The following is a 21,336-nucleotide window of genomic DNA, read 5'->3' as shown; positions in this document are numbered from 1 at the left end:
CATTATTTTGTCTAGACTGTATAGCAGTAATGCGGCATTACTGGCCAAAACAAGGGAGGGAAATTGAAAAACAAAAGAGGTGCTATACAATAAAAGAGTAAAAAGCACAGATTTATATCAACATGGAGTAGCATCTGTGAGGTTACATGTTAAGTTTTTAACAGACACGAGGGATGTTTGTGAACACAAACATGCTGCTTACACATTGCATACTTTATTCCTCTTTTGGCATATAGTGATTTTCATTAGTCAGGAAGCATTTAGTTTCTTGAGAAGATTTTTACATTATAGTATCTTGTAGATTGAGTAGGGAAATATTATACCTTATTCAAATAAGATAAATGCTGGCTTTTTTTAAAGAGCCTTCAAAGTTGCTGCATAAGTCTGTATGTTCTTGCTAGAGTTTTCAAAGTGTTTTCTAAATTTCCATTTAAAAAAGTCATGAATAGTGGCTGTCTCCTTCCAGAGTATAATTTCCATCAGTCTCTGATAATGAGAGCTTAACAGACACATTTCTCGATACAACAAGGTGTGTTAATTAAAAGGATTTAATTGTATAAAATACTGTAAATTATGATAAGATATGAGAGTGTATGACAAAAGGCTAAATTCTTAAAAAGTGAATCCCATTTTGGGGGCTGAATATACTTCTCTAATGTATAATCAGTCTGCAAAGTGGAGGTAAAGTAATAATGTGATTTAATGGGTGGTCACATCCCACTGGGCAGTGACATTTGTTCACGTCGTGTCTTGCTTCTTTCTCTCTCAGCTCCATAACCTCTTGCACCCTTTTCCAGCTGACATTTTTCCTGTCCATCGCATCAAGTGTTGAGAAATGCTTCCGTTTGAGCCAATTTGGCTGCTTGGTGCTTAGGATTCCTGGTTGCTTGGGGAGCAGGAAGGCAGCAGATTTGACTCTTGCTGGGAAACAGGTCCTTTACTTTTTCCATCAACTATGAGCAAGCCACTCAATCTTGCATAAACTGAAAGAACCAGGAACTGGTTGGGTTAGGGTGTTAGCCACCAGTCAGCCAGTTTGCTTTTGGTACAAAAATGAATAAATCCTTTTCTTTCCCAACCACCTCTTCCACCTGTTTCCTTTATTCACTGACTCCTCACATAGTGGCCAGCCACACCATTTTTAGAGTTGTCATTGGTCCTCTTATCCAAGAACCATGGTTCTTCTTTGTCTCCCTTCTTTTGTTCACCAGCACACTAGTCCGCCCTCCCATTGGCCTTTGCCTGGACTATTGTTACATTCTCCTAAATGGATTCTCTGCTTCTGTTTCCTCGTTATGGTGCTGCTGGTACTGATAATACTCTTTGCCAAAAACCTTTGGTGACTTGCATTTACATGCAAAAATTGTGTTCCAGCTTCTTAACATGGTTTTAGAAGCTTTCTGCTGACCAGTTTTTCTGGCTTGTGTTGTATTTCCAATAACCTCTGCACTACCAACCTACACCGACCTGTGCTCTGGTTTTCCTTCTTGGGTTACTTCTTTTTCCCTATCCTCGTTTGTGGAAATCTTAGGTATTTGTCAAGGCCCAACTCAAATGTTTCTTTCTCTGAGCCCCTCAATTAGAAATAAACTCCCCTTGCTCTAAAATATTACCAAATTTAAATCTGCTGTAATTTTCTCAAAGTAAAAGTTACCTTAGGACCTGTAGATGTGCTTATATCATCTCTTCTTTCTCTAAGTGAGACAGGGAAAAAACTCAGCCTCTGATCAGACTGATTTAGGTTCACTTTCAACTTTGCCCCTTGCTATAAGTTTGTTTTGCACAGGGTACCTAACTCGACTCATCCTGTTTTCTCATCCTCAAGATATCTTAAAATAACCTCCTTTTAGGGTCATGAGGGTTAAATGATTTGACTTCTGTAAAGCACATAATGCTTTCACGTGGTGAGCGTTCAATAAATATGCATTCATTTTTCTTTTTCTTTGTTTTTTGTTAAATATATGATTCTCAGTAGTTTATCATGCTTGGCACTCAGGCAGCTATTGAAAAGAATTTAGTTCAATTTTTCCAATTATTACCATCAAGTCAAATCAATAAAAATTTATTTAAGCCTGTGTAGAAGCCCTTAAGAGTAGGTACTGTGACAGATACGAAAATGTGTACAAAATTCTCCTGGCCACTTGGCCCCTCAGAGCTAACAGCCTATAAATGTGGAGCCAGGGCTTAAATCAAAGAAAAGCTAGGGGTGCCTGGGTGGCTCAGTTGGTTAAGCATTCAACTCTTGATTTCGGCTCAGGTCTTGATCTCAAGGTTGTGAGATCAAGCCCAGCATCGGACTCTGTGCTGGGCACGGAGCTGCTTAAGATTCTCTCTCTCCCTTTGTCCCTCCCCCCCCCCCCAAAAAAAGAAAAGCAAAGCTAAATAATGCTATTACATTTTTAAATAGTAAATCCATGGACAAAAATGAAAACCCAATAAGTTGCTTTGTGGTTAAAGGAATGTACATTCCAGAATAGGATTCAGGGGAGAGTGGTGAACCCAGGAATTGTGAAGTGTGAATCCAGGGCTGTGGTAGGAGGTAGAGAAGAGCACTTTGGGCATCCTTAGAGGGATGCTGGGTTGAAGATGAAGGCCCTTCCCATGCAATTCACTGCAAAGAGGACTTATCACAGGGTGTTCTGTAATCATTAGTTCTACCCATCCATTTGGAAAAATAAAGCAGTGTAAGAGCTTTCCCACATTAGGAAGCAAAGGCAATGGGAAGTAAAGGTTTAACTAAGTGCAGAACTTGAGAATATGGCATATATGGGTGCAGATGTGGTTACTAAAAGGGGAAGAATGTTTGAGAGAGTCCTTTTCAGTGTAGGAAAGTTGCGTTCTTCATGGGCATCAAAGTCTAATTTGTTTTCATCTTTATTTGTTTAGTGCTTCTAACAAAGGCTATGATTTACTGACCACCTGTGCCAAATCCAGTTCTTGGAGGGCCAATGCTGAGATAGAATTAGGAGTGCAAGGCCTTAATGGGGGAAGCAAGTATATTATCTATGAAGAGAAAAAGAGAAAAAGCAAGATTGGACAAGGAAAGCTTTGAGAGTGGGATGTTGGTGTGACCCGTGACTGGCAAGGGGACAGGCAGGATTGGGCCGGGAGAGCTCAGACTGTGATACAGCTCTGACAGGGAGCATCAGAGCAGAGAGTACCCATTGGAAGAGCCCCGTGGGGAGCAATGGCCACGCAATACCCCCACCGTGATCATTGTTTGACAGGTGCTGCCTAGGAAGAGCATGGCCTTGGCTCACATGCCATAGTAGTTCCTGATGGCCCTTGTCGCTTGAGGTCGTCCCCTTACTGCCGTCCTCATAGGTGAAAGCTTGGTTCTTTCTGGATGGGATTGGACCCTCAGTGGCTGCCACACTACCCTTTCTGTGGTAAAATAATAAAGTCAAATGTCCATGTAAACCTTAGTTCAGATTAGGTGGGTTGTTTTGGAGTGGGGAAGTTGGGAGCCTGAGCAACTCACTAAAACAAGAAAACCCTTTGTAGAAGCTAGACTTAGCATTGGGTGACTTGCATTATTTGGGTGTAGCACATTATTTTTTATCTATTAAATGTGGGTAATAACACATCTTCCCTACCCACCTCACGAAGTTATAATAAAACATAATATCTAAGAAAGGTGAGAAGAAAAGGAGTTCCATGTGGAAATGTGAGAGGTAGTGCAGTGGAATAGAAAGATCCAGGGGAGACAGGCAGGGCTCTTCTTTTACTCATGGAGAAAGAAAATGATTACTAAATTCAGAAAAGTCACATGAAAAGAAAATCATTTAAAATGCATTAGGGAGGGGCACCTGGGTGGCTCAGTCGCTTAAGCATCTGCCTTCAGCTCAGGGCATGATCTCAGAATCCTGGGATCGAGCCCCTGGGCTCCCCGCTCAGTGGGGAGTCTGCTTCTCTCTCTCTCCCTCTGCCCCTCACCCCTGCTCATGCCCCCCCCACCTCTCTCTCTCAAATAAATAAAATCCTTAAAAAAATTAAAATGCATTAGGAAGCTAGATATTTACATTTTTCTATGCCTAGTATGATTACAATGCAAATGATCACTTCCTACTTGACCTTGGTACTTTGGACTGTCCCACTACAGGCTTGTCTAAAACTAGGGATATTATATATATTTATACTTAAAATGAAAAATATTAACTAGTTATTTTTTATTTCACAGAAAAAAGAGAGAGAATATTTAAAAAGTTAACTAGAAAGCAATTTTTATTTTAGATTAGGGGTTGGCAAACTTTTTCTGCAAAGAGCCAGATAGTAAATATTTTAGGCTTTTATGAGCTCTGTGGGCCACATATGGGTCTCTGCTGCATATTCTTTTTTTTTCTTTCTTTTTTTTTTATAATCCTATAAAAATGTAAAAATCATTCTTAGCTCAAGGGCACACAAAAATAGGACCTAGACTGCAAACTTTAGTGTGTATTAAGTTCTGCTTAAACTTATTTTTGACTTCAACAAAATTTCAGAAATGGACAGAACCCCAAATTCTATACTATATTTAAAAAAAGAGAGAATGGACTTTGATGTTATATTGGCATGGGATTGAATCCTGTTTCCATCCTTTACAAGCGCTGACTTGGACAAGCTACTTGATTACTGGGGTGCTTGGCTTCCTCATATGTAAAATGAGACCAATGCTACCTGGCTGGGAGGTTGCCTGGATTTAATGACATAATTTGTGAAAGGTACTTTGCCCAGTGATTATCACATTAAGTAGAACCTTAACAAATTTTCTTCCTTTCCTTCCTTTCTTATCTTGTTTGACAATATTTCCCAGTCTTTTTTTTCTTTCTTTGAATTGTTCTTCCAGAATTCTAGACTGTGTTTTTCTACTACCATATCTTCATAGAAACTCTCACTTTGACCTAATTTGTATCAAATTAATTTATCGACATTTTGATTACTTGGGACAAATTATTGACTGTGCTTATACCAAAATCTCTACTTACCAAATGCAGTCACTCCTAAATTTCTCCATTAGTGCATCAAGATCTATAATATTGATAGATGCTAGTGGTAAAACTTACGAGGATTTTAGAGAATTTAGCCAATTCTCATAGAATATAAATATTTTAAACCATATGCTGCACTAGTAGATAAAAAACAAACTAAAAAACCGGGGATTATATATTGGGTGGTGGGGATAGATATTTGTTTGTTCTACCACTTTGTTTGACAGCATTCCATGATTATTTGAATCCTGCCCACAACTCTCTATTAAGATCAATGATTATGCACCCAGTATTGTGTACCAAATATATGAAGCATATATTAACAGAATAAAGTCTCCACCTACAGGGGCGCCTGGGTGGCTCAGTCATTAAGCGTCTGCCTTCGGCTCAGGTCATGATCCCAGGGTCCTGGGATCGAGCCCCGCATCGGGCTCCCTGCTTGGCAGGAAGCCTGCTTCTCTCTCTCCCTCTGCCCCTGCTTGTGTTCCCTTTCTCGCTGTGTCTCTGTCAAATAAATAAGTAAAATCTTTAAAAAATAATAATAATAAAATAAAGTCTCCACCTACAGACAACAATATAATAATATGAGGCTCCATACCCCATTTTCAACAATGGATAGATCATCCAGATGAAAATCAATGAGGAAACACTGGGCTTAAACTACATGTTAGACCAGGTGGGACTAACAGACCTATACAAGTCATTCCGTCCAACTGCAGCAGAATACACATTCTTCTCAAGCACACATGGAACATTCTCTAGAATAGATCACATGTTAGGCCACAGAGCAAGTATAGTACTGAACAAATATAGTCCTACCCAGAGCATTTAGGCAAGAAAAATAGTCATCCACATTGGAAAGGAAGAAGTAAAATTGTCTCTGTGGATGACATGATATTATATAGAGAAAACCCTAGACTCCACCAAAAAACTACTAGAAGTAATAAATGAATTCAGTAAAGTTGCAGGATATAAAATCAGTATACAAAGATCAGTTGCATTTCCATACACTAACAATGAGCTATTGGAAAGAGAAATTAAAATAATCCCGTTTATAATAGCATCAAAAAGAAAATATTTAGGAATAAATTTAACCAAGAACATGAAAGACCTATGTACTGAAAACCATAAAACACTGATGAAAAAAACTGAGGAAGAAACAGATAAATAGGAAAAAATTCCATGCTGATGAGTTGGAAGAACTAAATTGTGAAATTGTGCATATTATCCAGAGCAATCAGTGGGCTCAATTTAATCCTTATCAAATTTCCAGTGGCCTTTTTCACAGAAATAGGAAAACAATTCTAAAAATTGTTTGGAACCACAAAAGATCTCTGAATCATCAGAGAAATGCAAATCAAAACCACAATATGGTATCAACTCATACCAGTTAAGCTATTATCAAAAAAGATTAGATAACAAGTGGTGAGGATGTAGAGAAAAGGGAACCCTGGTGCACTGTTGGTGGGAATGCAAACTGGTGCAGCCACCCTGGAAAACAATATGAGGTTCCTCAAGAAATTAAAAATAGAACTACCATAAGATCCAACAATCCATTTCTGGGTATACATCTAAAGGAAATAAAATCATTATCTCAAAGAGATATCTTTACCCACATGTCCACTGCAGCACTATTCAAATGAATTACTGTATTCTTAGTCAAATGGTTAGCATATGTTTTCTTTACTATATTATCAGCTTCTTATCTTCAGCTTGACTGAACTTTAGACCATTTTCTTCTGGATTATAGGCCCCTATCCTTTTTTTAGAGCATTTACCTTAGAAAACTTGAAATTGTAAGTTCTTTCTCTGTGCCTTTGAGATGTAAATCTTTTCCCAGCCTCTTGCCAGTTTTGCAACCCAGGAGTGTCTTTTTCAAGGACCTGGGAGCCATCCCTTTAAAATGTAGTCATTAAGAAAGATTGTGCCCTTATCCCCCTGACTCTGAGGGAGGGTTGGAGTCTACACACCAATTAACAACATGGACAACCTAGTCACACTGACCAACCTTCCCTTAACCTCCTCCAGTTATTTCACTAGCTCACCCCCTGCACTTAAAAACTTGCCCATGTTTTATTTCAGCGGAGTTGAGTTCAAACTTCTTACCCAATTGCAACAGTCTCTCTCCCTTATTCAGTAGCTTTGAATAAAGTCTTCCTTGTCTGTGTAACTTGTCCAGTGCAATTTCCCTTTGACAGTGATGGAGAGTGAAGACTCCAGTTTCAGACTCTGGTTCCATTTTACTACACAAATCACATAATCTCACTAGGCTTCAGTTTGTGCTTGAGTAAAATGGAGATAATGGTACCTACCTACAGGATTTCTGTGAGGGTCACTGAATATAAACCTCTTAGCATGCTGCCTGGTGCATATTAGGCACTCCATAAATTTTAGGTCTGATTTTTTTTTTTTTAACTAATGACTACATGAAAAACTTCTTGATAGGTCTTTTTTTTAATTTTTTTAAATTTTTTAATTTAAATTCAATTTAGTTAACATATAGAGTATTATTAGTTTTGGGGGTAGAATTTAGTGATTCATCAGTTGCTTATAAGACCCAGTGCTCATTACATTAAGTGCCCTCCTTAACGCCCATCACCCAGTTACCCGATCCCCTCAGCTACCTCTGCTCCAGCAACCCTCAGTTTGTTCCCTAGAGTTAAGAGTCTCTTATGGTTTGCCTATCGGTCATTTTTTTTTTAAGTAATGAATTACTCTAGCATATTTAAAATGTTTCCTTTTGCTGCATTAACAGTATGTACATTTTCAGGATATCTACTTTGCAAAGTGAAGTCTATTTAGTTCTTAAACTAAATAAAGTGTATCCTAAATAGTGAAAGCAAGCAACCAGTTAACACATCTGATCCTGGAGTCTAGTTATTTAGGGCAGAGGGATCGGTTACTTCTGAGGCCATGTTGAGAAATGGTGTCTGTGGGCGAGAGAGAGAAAACTGAAATATCATGTTTCCAGACACTCTAGCAAGCTATATTCTCCATCAAATGAAGAAAACTCTGTGCTGTTTATATTTTGAAGGTCAAATTATCTCCTTCTTAGGCTATCCTAAAACCAAAAACTTAGAGAGACTAGAATTTAATACTAAATTTTCTTGTAATATTAATATCATAATAAATTTTCTGTTATATTTTAAAGCGCAAGTTGTAGGCAATACTCTATTGTCTTGAAGCTGTATCATGAAATGTTGCCTCACTCCCCCAATTTTAAGGAAATATATGTGAAACAACACATTTAAGAAATTTAAACTGCTTTCTTTTTGGAAGGAGCATGGTAACGTAGTTGGGAACTACTCTATTCTGGCTACACATGAGGATGAATGTCTAGTCATATCAGTTCCCTATTCAGGGCATGCTGTATCTGTAAAACTACTTCTTCCCCCTTCTTTCTCTCTCCAAAAGTAATCTGAAAAAAATTCACTTGAATTGCCATCTGACTTCTAACAATCTATATTCTGTTTGGAGACCGTGCTTGCAATTCTGACTGACTTACAAAGATAACAGTGATGATATGGATCGGTCTGAAAGGCCAAAAGTACGGCATTGATGTTCCATTCTTAAATACAGGCAACATGGTGGGGTTTTTTTTTTTTTTTTTAAGAGTCATTACCTCTTATAGTCTGTTCACTATTTTTATACATCCTGTTAATGGAGTTTCCTATAACATTAGGTTTATATTTTTAGATTGTTTGCTCTCCTCTCCCCTCCCTGCTTGAAACACGTTTATGTTTAAGGGAAGGGTTACAAAAAAAGGCAGACCTCATAAGCTGTATGAATACAGATTTAAAAAAAACCAAAACCCTATTGTAGTTTATGATGTCTAGATACCTACCTGGAGGGAAGGGAATTTAGGAGTAAAATAAAAAGGACTAAAATCTAAGTCAACTCAGAAACAAGATATGCCCAGGATGAAGTCAGGATTTAAGCTGGAAAGTTAGTTGTAATGGCCCCCAGTTGTATATATTTTATCCTGAGGTGCCATTTGGTTTAATAAAATGTAGATCTGAGGCTGTTCTTAACCTCTCAGTTTCTTAAGAATTAATTATAAAGGTTATATTTTCAGAGGACAAAAGCATTACTCATTTCTCTGTTCATGTCTTCCAGGTTTATCTTGCAGATTATGGACTTTGCTACAGATATTGTCCCAATGGGAACCACAAACAGTATCAGGAAAATCCTAGAAAAGGCCATAATGGGACAATAGAGTTTACCAGCTTGGATGCCCACAAGGGAGTAGGTCGGTTTCTTTTTTTCTTTTTCTTAATTTTATTTCAGAAGAATGATTAAAGAGTAAAAAGGCCCATGTAATGACCTTTCAGTAGTCAGTTTGAAGAGTAAGAACATTGACAAGTTTTTTATCAAAAGTAGTGAATTCCTATATGCCAATGAATATTTCGTCTACAAGGGGGAGGAGACAGAGATTGTGACAAGTGAGAAGGGCACAACGGGGTGTTAAGTAAGCAAAACTTGATGTTGATTTGGGGCAGGAAATCACGAGTTTGTATAGGTTAAACTTGGAGGTCAGCAAGTGAATTTGTGCTCTGTCACTAATATTACAGATTTGGTAAAGGTGCACATGGGAAGAATTATTCCTGTTTTTCACCAGGCCCTTATCAGAGTTTTAGAAGATACCATCTCTCAACAATAGGGAAATCTTCTCTGAAACCATAAAGTGTTAACTTGTGGAAATCTCTCCTAGTCGCCTTTCATATATCTTACTTATTTAAACTCACTTTGATGGTATTGGAAACACATTTGCAGGTAAATTACATACATAGTCCTTTTATTGGATATTGATTGTACTGCCTTGCATTCCAAGGCAGACTTAATTCAACAATTCCCTAATTAGTTAAAGTCATAACCTATGTCTTGTATTCATTTACCATTAATTAAACCTTAGCTGTTTATTACACTGCAGTCCAAATCCAATAGCTAACCCAGAAAGCCATGGAAAAGGAAGTAGGAGGTCAATATTGAAAATATATGGTGCAGAGTCCCACTGATGGTTGCTTTGTTCACAATCAATATGGTCAATGCAACTGTACTTTCTTAGTTGCTCTGTCAGCAAGACAAAAAGTCAATTCTAATGTTATGCTAGTAAAAAAAAAAAAATGGTGATTATTGAAAAAGTTTGCCTTTCAAAATTATATTCTTTGTAAACTTTATTTATAAAAGTATTTTCAAATATGCTAAACCATGCAAATAATTTAGAAACAGCTTTGAAAGGACCCCATGTCACTAAAAGGCAATTAGACATTTGCACTTGTTAATGGCTGTTGAACTGTTACCCTAAACTGATACTTTCTGGCGAGTTTTAGTTGGTGCAAACAACTGTATATTATTGCCTTTTCTATTAAAAGGACCATTGACCATGTAATGTAGGGGGTCTTGATCATTTTCCACAGCAATTAAAACCCACACTAGCGTAAGGTAGGCCAGGGAAAAGTGAAACAAGTGTGTCAGTATACACCTTCCTTCCGGGAAGAATCATAGGTTAAATTTTCTGAAATGGAAATTACCTTTTATATTCCTGATCAGAGTTAAGAGAAACCACTACATTTTTTTTTTTTTTTCAAGAATAAGGTAGTTAGAAAAGTAGTGATCACTAAGAAATATAGTAATATTGTGTAATTTTTCACCATTTACATTGTTAATGAGTCAATGAGCAGTTAAAGATATAAATGGGACATGGCTTTAATTAAGAAACATAAGAGTCAAATGCCTACTGATGTATTTTTTTCAACTTGAAGTTCTTTCACTCTGAATGAATTTTGTTCCTCATTTTTGCCAGATTTATTAGTATGGAAGAGTTTGCACAAACCCAGAAGTACTTTTTTCATAGCGGTGTAACTGGAAATTCATCACACAGATTCTTAAGCATTGGTCCAACTATGTTAGTGATATTAACTTATGGTGGGACCACTTATTTCTATAACTGATAGCTCTCATACGGATGCTATCTGATTTTGACTATTAAAAGTGCTAAGAAACAACTGTGATTGCAGAATGGGAAATAGAGTTGTTACATGTTAGTTGGTCAGTGTTTGGACTATGGTATTTCTGAACGTCCTCTACAATCATTCCATTGTTTAGGGCAGTGTTTTCATTGTGCTATCTTCATGAACGATTTAAACAATTTTTTATCCTGTAGTCCATTTAAGTTTTTTCCTCCCTAAATAATAACACATGTTGATGAGTTGGGTAGATTTCACCATGCTAGGTCTCTGGGGAGAAGACTGAACTGAGAATGATGGTAGAAAGATGGTATTACTTCCCTGGGAGGAGTGTTCAGGAAAGTGCCTATATTACATATTTTTGGTATTTGCTAGAAAGTTATATGCTGGAGTGAATAATTCATTTTTATCATAGGTTTCACAGGATTCTTATAAAAAGTAGATTCCCTTACTGCCTTTAAAATAGAATTTACACTAAACTAGGTGTATCTATATCTACATAGACATGTATGTAGATATAGATATCTATGTAGATACACATACATATGCAGTTAGCCCTTGAACAACATGAGGGTTAGGGATGCTGATGCTCCGAGCAGTCAAAAAAACTCCCTGTATAACTTTTGACTCCCCCAAAACTTACCCACTGATAGCCTACTGATAAGCAGAAGCCTTACCATATAACATAGTCAATTAACACATTTTTTTAGAGATTTTATTTATTCATTTGACAGAGCACAAGCAGGGGGAGCTGCAGGCTGAGGGAGAAGCAGACTCCCCGCTGAGCAGGGAGCCCGATGCGGGGCTCGATCCCAGGACCCTGGGACCATGACCTGAGCTGAAGGCAGATGCTTAACTGACTGAGCCACCCAAGCACCCAACACATATTTTTTTAATGTTATATGTATACTGTACCATATTCTTACAATAAAGTAAGCTAGAGAAAGAAAATGTTACTAAGAAAATCATAAGGGGGTGCCTGGGTGGCTCAGTCGGTTAAGCGACTGCCTTCAGCTCAGGTCATGATCCCAGGGTCCTGGGATCGAATCCCACATCGGGCTCCTTGATCCGCGGGAAGCCTGCTTCTCCCTCTCCCACTCCTCCTGCTTGTGTTCCCTCTCTCTCTCGCTGTGTCTCTCTCTGTCAAATAAATAAATAAAATCTTAAAAAAAAAAAATCATAAGGAAGAGAAAATACGTTTACAGTACTGTACTGTAAAATAATCTGCATATAAGTGGACCCATGCAATTCAAATCTGTGTTGTTCAGGGGTCCACTGTATACACATACATACATATGTGCATATGTGCATACATATACATGCATATATACACACATACATAAATACATACATGTAAATATGTGTATTTGCTGAAATTTTAATATGCAGTTTCAGTCTGCTATATAAAGTAAAGGGTTTGATATCCTCAAATGTTTGAATACCATTCATTCCTAACATTTTGCATTTAATTTTCCAAAATAAAACATTTTACTTTAGGAATTTATTAGAAATGAAATAATCATTTAGTCATATCTAGAAACTGGAATAAACAGGGCCATAAATCCTGTAGTTAAATGTGGTAGGTCAGATTCATAAATATTCATGTGTTTACTTTCAGTACAGTCACTGTGTAGTTTAATCTCAGAAAAATCTTTTCTCTACCAGTCCAGCTATGAGAGCAAATAAATACTGAGAAAGATAATGCAAAGGAAAACATAAAGAGCAAAACAAGTTATCTCTAGGAAATAGAACCTCCAGTTGTCAATGCATTTGCTGTATGTCAGGTGTATCTGTGGCTGGTCAGGCCCAGGGAAATCTTCCAAGATTCAGGGTAAAACTGCCATATGAATTAGCCACTTAACAGAGACCATTAACCCGATCAGACCGTCTGGTCTCTCTTACTTGTTGTAGTGGGTACTCAGAAACCAGAGCTAACTCTCAGTTTTCTGTGGATTAGCTGGGTTTTTCTAATGAAGGAGTTTTTATAAGGTGCCAAACAGCAGTTTCACCTAAGCATTTTCTAGTTCAACTGTATGTAAAAGGAAGGCAGCTTGTATTATTACAAACCAAAAAATATGACTTGAGATACACAGAGATGGCTGGATAGGGGGACGAACATTCCCAGGGCTGCCATACATCTATGGAGATCTGTGTGTATTTTAAAAATTGCAGTTATTCTTCCAAACTCAATTCTCTTGTATGACCTAAAGGTATTTTCTGAGTGGCTGAAATGCTTCATTTAGTGTAAAATTAGAGTAATATACATTGGGTTTATCTATCTCTTCTATTCTTAATTTTTTCTTCTTCATAAAAACTAACATGTATAAACATAGACATATTTTGGGCTTGTTGCCTGATAATTAAAGAGAATTATATCTGTGTCAAATATACTATGTTAAAATTTGTTACATTCTTAGTAATGTTAAAAAGCAATATTTGGATCAATGTGTGGTATGGATTTTTGTAGATTTTTCTACTCACTGAGGCATGCAGTCAATACCTAATTTCTCTAGAGATATACTGCATTTAACATATTGAGCTTTTTTAAATACTTCAGACCTCTGCATTGAGTGTATAATACCTGTTTTAATTTGACATCATTGATGACCATAAAATATGATATCTAAATTGCATTTTAAATGTCCATTTGTTTGTGTAATATATTCAGTATCAAGGAAAGAGACATATACTTTTTTATTTTTGCCAATTGCTACGGTAGATGAAATCCAAGTCTTGTGTTATTTTTTGCACAGTTCCCTTTCACTCTAATCTAGCACTCCAACTTACAAAATGTATGTGAAATAAACTGAGAGTGTATTTTCATGTTACCAAACTTGAGGAAATCATATGGTTTACACAATATTTATCTCCTCAAACAATAATTCAAAAAAGGGAACCCATTTTTCAATTATGATGTTAAGGTATTAAGCTTGGATCCTGTTAGTAGTCAGAAAAGCAAACCCTTGATTTCTATTTTTAGATAAATTTACTGCTATAAATAGTCTTTGGTCGATGTATAAATAAAAAATAATGAAGACACTCTTTATTCTATATGGCATAACCCAATTTTGACATTTAGCCCTGACTTTTAAAGCCTTAATGTAGGTCTTGAACTATTTGGTTGGGTTAATAATACACATTGGCCAAATGTAAGATACCTCTGTGGAATTTAAGAAACAAAATAAGCAAAGGGAAAAAACAAACAAAACCAGAAAAGGAGGCAAACCAAGAAACAGACTCTTAACTCTAGAGAACAAACTGATGGTCACCAGAGGGGAGGTGGGGAGGGATGGGTAAAATAAAAATAAAAATAAACAAAACAAAACAAAAACATCTTTGCTCTGTTGAATAACTTTACCTAAGCCTCACACAGTAGTGTTTCATTAAAAAAAAAAACCAACTAAGGTTTAAAATTTTAAAGTACTAAAAAATAAGAGAGACCTGAGTTTAATGTTTTATTTGAAATGTGACATATTGCATTCTGCTTTCCTAATATCCTTTTCAATATTGCAATAAATCGTGGCCACCATGAAATTTTTCAGCTTTTTATACATCTAAAGTGACAAAATACAATCACATAGGTTACTAGTTGGGAATGAAAGAATAAACTCCAAATTTGATCTGCAGATAGTCACCATTCAGTTCTTCAGGTGAGCATCTTATTCAGATGTTTTCTTCTTTCTTAGGTCATTTCGGAGCATATAAAGTAGTATTTTGGGCATTTCACCCCTGTCTGCTTAAGACAGAAGTTTTCAAGTTCACTGTATTATTTCCTACCAAATCCTGTTTTTCGTCATACTTCATGTTACTCTATATAAAAAAAATAAAACTAAACAGAAAGCACTTCAGGCAAATAATCAGATCCATTTTGGGATTAACACTTATACTTTCTTTTCCCCACGGTTCCTGTTACATTCCATTTGGTGAGTTGGTCCCAGATATTTTTACTCCAGTTTGTCTTTAGAATAAGGACCAGTTCTCTAAGTTAGCTTCTCTTGTTCTCCTACCAGCTGGGAAGGACCATCGAAACACTGTATAAAGTAATATTTTTACTAGACACCCTTCTTCATCACAATGAAATAGTTTGAAAGAAAGCGTCTCATAAAAGGATAGTTGCATGGAAACTTTTTTTAAAAAGATTTTATTTATTCATTTGAGAGAGAGAGCACAAGCAGGGGGAGAAGCAGAGGGAGAAGCAGACTCCCCGCTGAGCTGGGAGCCCAGCACAGGGCTCAGACCCAGGCCCTGGAGATCATGACCTGAGCCACAGGCGGACACCTAACCATCCGAGCCACCCAGGCGCCCTGCATGGAAACTTTCGTTAGTGCTGCACCTTAGACCTCAGGACCTGCTGCTTGTTTATTCCTCGCCAAACTACCATCTTTGCATCAGTATGTCTTTGGTGTTTTAAGTTAAAATGCCTGCCTCAAATACTCCCCTAACTACAGAAGTAGAATATGTAATGTGGTTTGAATGGTGTTAAAACTAATGCGAGGCAAAGTAGTTGTTAGAGTGAGTATGGGCTTTGGATTCTGAAAGATTTGCATTTCAATGCAGAGCTCTGTCAGTTTTTGCTTTGTGATACTAAACAAGTTGCTTAACTTCTCTGAGCTTCTATTTTCTTGTTTATCAACAGGCTTAAATAGCACTTTATATTATTGTTAGAATGATTAAATGAGGGAATTTAAAGCAGAGTGTCTGGCACAATAGCAGATCCATAAATCATATCAATTGTTTTTATTTTAATTAAGTACTCTAGTATCCACAGTTCCTGGAATCTGCTTTCTAATGAGGTAGAATTCAAGTTCCCACCCATGCCTTTTTTTTTTTAACTCTTGTTACTCTTGACAGTACTTTATAATTTAGAAAATGTCAAACAATTGAGAACACAACAGGCTTTCAATGAAGAGTCATTTGCATTGCTCCATACTAATAAGCTAAATAAATGCTAGATGCTAAATTATATTTTAAAACTAACAAGGGAATGTAGAGGCAAAGTATTAATAACTAAATCTTGCCACATTTTTAAACAGAGGCATCATAAGTAAAAGTTTGACTTTTTAGGAAATCTACATGAAAATATACTACTGTTAATGATTACATTAATTATCAAATTCAACTGAAGAACTTTATGTATTATAATAAATTATACAGAGACCAAATTCTATAGAAGCAAAACAGTTCATAATATATTTCAACTTTCAAATTAAAAAGATTTTTATAGTTAGATATTAATAGTTCTCTTCAAATATCAATTGTTATTTTTTTATTTTCAGCATTTTATTTAATATTTTTCAAATGCACAGGAAAAATAATAGACTAGTATAATACATATCCAAATATCCAGTTCCTGGCTTCTATAATTATTATCCTTTTGTCATATCATCTATATTTTGATGATGTATTTTTATTTATTTATTTATTTTTTATTTTTTATTTTTTTTTTAAAGATTTTATTTATTTGAGAGAGAGAATGAGATAGAGAATGAGAGCACAAGGGGGGGAGTGGGAGAGGGAGAAGCAGACTCACCGCTGAGCAGGGGAGCCCGACGCGGGACTCGATCCCGGGACTCCAGGATCATGACCTGAGCCGAAGGCAGTCGCTTAACCAACTGAGCCACCCAGGCGCCCTTGATGATGTATTTTTAAAGTCAAAGATATATGATCAATTCATTGTGTTAATTACACATAAACATAGATGTTAATATTGCCATCTTGAATATTTATTTTTAATTTAACAGGTATTAAGATGACTCTTCTCTGTATAGTAGATGGAAAGAAGACTTAATCATTGGTAGAGTCTTGGGGTTGAACTTCATTAAAACACATAGAACTTTGCAATTTGTTTCTCTGGGAGGGAATTTGAGGGAGAGGTGTCTTTTTACTGGTGGCAAGAGTGACTATAGGATTTTTTTTTCCCCTAACATTACATATATTTTAGTGGAAATAGTAGTAAAACATTGACCTAACCATAGTTATCAATGTATATGAGCACTAAAAGAAAATAAAGGTTGATAAATGTGATAATGTATATTAATTAGGTAAGACCAAACTCTAATAGTCAAGTAAAGTCAACTCTCAAGGGGCTATTTCAAATGAAGACCAGTTTAGGAAAGATTGGCTTCAGAAACCTAAATGACTCGTCTTTACTTAGAGCTTCAAATCAATTCATCCCTCCGTTGGAGGAGGGGGGAAGTGACTGGGAAGGTTTATTCCATTTTAATTCTGATTATTTTTCCTCAGAGGACCTCTTGTGTGTAGCCTGTGTCGTCCAAACAGGTGTCAGAATATGATTTTTTTTTTTTTTAAATTAGAGGATGTGATTTTTTTTAAGTGGTGGTAATCAGGTATTGCCATAATGGAAAAGGGACTTGTGCGCACATCTGTATAAATGGAACCATTCCATTATTAGTGGGAGATTTATTACTGAAGAAATCAGTACCAAACAGCATGGCAGAGATTGTGTTTTTATTCTACTAGGAGAGCCAAGTCTTGCATTAGGACATTGTCGAAGCCTGTGAAGAAAGTAAACGGTGCCCATGGGACTGTAACATTCTGCTGGATTGAAGGGCCTTTAATAATCCAGTACTCCAATAGCAGTTAAGACAGACTCTGTGTAACAGCTAATCTTGTCTTCTGCTTTTATAATAACGTACGTATGGTAACCAAAAGTAGTTATGATGTGCTCGCGGCATTCTTCTTTGTAGGTGACTTTTTAAATTAAAAACTAAGTTTACTGACTGACTTTTCAGAGTTTATTTAATGAAAGATAATAAAATAGGATACCTGTTTACAGCGGGTTTAACAGCCACATATTGCACTTAGGAGGTTTTATATCCCTCCACAGATGAACATTCAAGTAATGGCAGAAATGTAAATACCGGCCTATTGTTTTGTAACAATTTGGAATGGTTATAAAAAAATGAGTTTATTTTGTGGGATCTCGTTAACGCTGTAATCGTTATTTCAGTAATATTGGTTGTATTTTGACTTACATCAGATTTCATTGTCTTTTCAAATAAGACACTTTAAAAAAAACACAAAAATTATGATAAAATTAGTCTATAGCATTTAATAGTCTGGTATAAATGATATCTACAGTGGCCTAAAAATGTTCTTCTGTGTTTTTTGATGAAAAGCCATCCTCTTTTCAATTCTGAAAGCCTCTGTCCAAGCACCTCTATGTCCAAGCACCTCTGCACACCATCGCCTCCCTGTTGCATTTTTCTATTCAGGCTATTTGACCAGAATTTTAGCTTAGCACTGCTTATATCTAAAAATATTTGTAAAATTTTAGAGCCGCGTGCCTGAAACAGTAGGCGTTTTTTCATCCTGTACTTGTATTTAATTGCAGAATCTTCACACAGGCCTGTGTTTCCATCCTGCACACTAGATGGCAGTTTTGTCATATTCTTCCAGCTTCCAATGCTCCTCGCGGGACTGGAGCAGGAAAGGCCATCAATGTTTAGTCTGCACTCAGAGGGTCTCCGCATGACCAGTGCAGACCCCACGGACTTCCTGGAACATATGTTAGCAATTTAGCCGCAGACATTTATTTCTTTGTTTTACTGCTTGGCTCTTGGAGAAAGTGTTGGTGCCAGGTTATGGGTTGTCTGGATCATGTCAGAGGCCATGGAGATCGAGTCCATGTGACAGGCCAGACGAAGGAAGGATGGAGGTGGAGGAGGTGAGGAAACTGACCCTTACTTTCAACAGCCACAAGTCACTGCCTGTCTGTGGACTGTGGCCAAAAGCCCGGGCGTTTACGTTTCCATCCAGCTGAACAAACAAAACGCACTTGCCCATTTGGCTTTTTCAGGGTTCATTCGGCGATTTCCCTAGGTCTCAAAACGTGCTTGTCCCTCGGGTTTCTCTGTCAGTGCTTCTTCCTCCTCCAGCCCTGTCCAGACGGAGCGACCTGGAGACCCTCGGCTACTGCCTGCTGCGCTGCCTGTGTGGGGGCCTGCCCTGGGAGCGGAGCCTGCGGGACCCTGCGGCCGTCCAGGCTGCTAAAGCAAGGTACCCGCGCGCCAGCAGTCCAGCCCGGAGGGCAGGGGCCCTGGAGGGCTTCCAGTAAAGGGAGTTTCCAGCCCCGACCAGACGGCCGTTCGCCCGGTCCGATAATCAAAGCCAGTTTCTGACATCTGAAAAGCATTTCTTGAAAAGCCAAACACCTTACCGACTTCAAATCCGTTAAGACAGCACCTGTGAGATCACACGCGCACGAGTCGTAACGCAAAATGTCAAGTGAAGTGTTTGTTCTTTTACGTGGCGTTTTCCAAAGCCGAATTCTAGGTGGTGGTCTTTTCAAGGAAGAGCAGTTTCAAATTAGCATTGTACGAGGACATGGAGGTAGTCTGAGTTTGGTGTGAGTGCTGTGAACTGTGCAAAGCGACAGCGCGAGGTGGGAGCGATGCGGCTTCTGTTTTTCAAGTGAGCGCATCGTACCTCTTTCTTAATTCTGGATCTTGGAGAGAGCGTGTTTTGTTTCTCGAGGAAGAAACAAACAAAACTTTTATAGGAGGTGTTTATGTAAGAGAGAATCTTGCAGCCACATAAACAGTTTTAATATTCCACATTCAATTTTTATCACCTAGAATCTGTTAGCATGAGAACTAGGTCAGACTGAGAACAGAGCATGTTGCTATTTTACTAATTTCCCACTCATCAGGCCTAAGGAAAAGCAATTGCATGCAGCCCAGAATAGCCAGTTTTTCATTATATACTCGACAGATATGCTCAACAGTAGTTATCCACAGATAGAATATTGCGATTGGAAAAGGCAGCTGTGTTTTAAGTAAGGTGAGTACAACAGAAGTTTACAAAAGGGGGAGCTGATCCATAGAAACCAGTCTTCAAATTCAGCTGTGGTATCCGTTCTTTATACAGAGGGCCTAGCCTACAGATGCAGAGTAATACAGTTTACATTTGTAAATACTGGCATATTACAGGAAGTATTTCTCCGCTTGGAATCTGGATCATCGCAGCCCCTTACCCCAAACGAACACATTTATATAAGTCAATATTAGAGCTGTCTAATCAGTTATTTACCACGGTGATTAATGTGCCCGTATTAACCGACATTTTTCAATATATGGGTCAAGTCAAAGCACAGTAATGGGCGTATTATAAACAATCTCGATACCGAGTTTTTCACCTCCGTTCACCTGATTTGAATCATGTACTATATTTAAAAGACTTGCATTCTAATTCCAATGATTACATGTATTTTTTCTTTTTTTTTTTTTTTTAAAGATTTTATTTATTTATTTGAAAGAGAATGAGAGAGAGCACATGGGAGGGGGGAGTGTCAGAGGGAGAAGCAGACTCCCTGCCGAGCAGGGAGCCCGATGCGGGACTCGATCCCGGGACTCCAGGGTCATGACCTGAGCCGAAGGCAGTCGCTTAACCAACTGAGCCACCCAGGCGCCCCACATGTATTTTTTCTTTTAATAAGACTTATTAATATGATTTAGTCTTTTATCAATATACATATATAGATGCATTCATTGTAGATATCTAAAGAGTATGCCTATGTGTATATATTCAAATGTGATAATAGGGTATCATGCAAAATAATATGCTAATAAACATAACTCCCATTTACACTTTGGGGACCCTTATGTATATTAATATCTTCATTTTGATTTGATTACTAATATAAGTCTATAAACCAGTAAAGCTAATACATAATGAAGTTTATAATTAAGGTAAACTATAGACATTTTTAAACTTCTGATAGTAAATAATATAGGATCAGAATTCATTCAACTTGCTAAGAAGGCATACTCTGAATTTCCTTGTAAGGGCATGCTTGCATATACAGCCATGATACCGTATCTCCCTCATGCCCTTTATTTTCCTGACATGGGGTGATATCAGATCAGTTGGTGCATTTATTGTTGCAATTCTGCCTGTGCCTGAGTTTGTCAGTCAAACACTCATATCAGTAATTTTAGTTGCATGTTTATATACTGGTGGCTCAAGCAACTTAAAAGAACTATATTTGTTCAGTCTGAAACCCTGGGAAGGGTTAGAATAATGACCCATCTTATTTGTTGTTTGGATATTTCTTCTTAACCTGTTTAATCATAGAAGAGCATCAAACACTACCCAGTGGAGAACAGTGTACATAAATAATTTGCCCCTCCCCAAGGATAAGTACCTGAGGAAAAATCTCCTGAAAATCCTGATACTATTTTCCTATGTATTTTTTCTTGTTTTTGAGAAAAAATCATGACAGATAGCCCTACTTCTACATTTCTGCATGTACAGACTTTGAACTAAAGCATTTATACTGTAAATCTACATTTAGTTTCTAGGGGATTGATATAAAATTGGTCAATGAGAATTGAAGGATCTCCCCCACTTCCACTTACCCTCGGGGGTGAAAAAAAATATTG

At 37.3% G+C, this 21,336-nt stretch overlaps 1 protein-coding gene across 5 annotated transcripts in view; it reads left to right on the top strand.

Annotated features, from left to right (window-relative positions):
- The window catches only part of VRK2 (VRK serine/threonine kinase 2), a 114,362-nt gene that overhangs the window by 71,919 nt on the left and 21,107 nt on the right, over positions 1–21,336 (top strand). For 3 of the 5 annotated variants that reach the window (XM_045884949.3, XM_045884950.3, XM_054509864.2), the window contains exons 8-9: positions 9,084–9,216; positions 18,814–18,952. In XM_045884949.3, the coding sequence (XP_045740905.1) occupies positions 9,084–9,216; positions 18,814–18,952 (272 nt within the window). The remainder of the gene's footprint in view (positions 1–9,083; positions 9,217–18,813; positions 18,953–21,336) is intronic. The other 2 variants (XM_045884951.3, XM_045884952.3) reach the window with 2 other exon arrangements.

The sequence above is a fragment of the Mirounga angustirostris genome, unplaced genomic scaffold, assembly GCF_029215605.1.
Source record: "Mirounga angustirostris isolate CCGP_5_RB_7025 unplaced genomic scaffold, mMirAng1.0.hap1 SCAF_10, whole genome shotgun sequence".
Lineage (NCBI taxonomy): Eukaryota > Metazoa > Chordata > Mammalia > Carnivora > Phocidae > Mirounga > Mirounga angustirostris.
The sequence above is the reverse complement of the archived record's forward strand: the minus strand, read 5'-3'. Positions and strand labels throughout refer to the sequence as shown.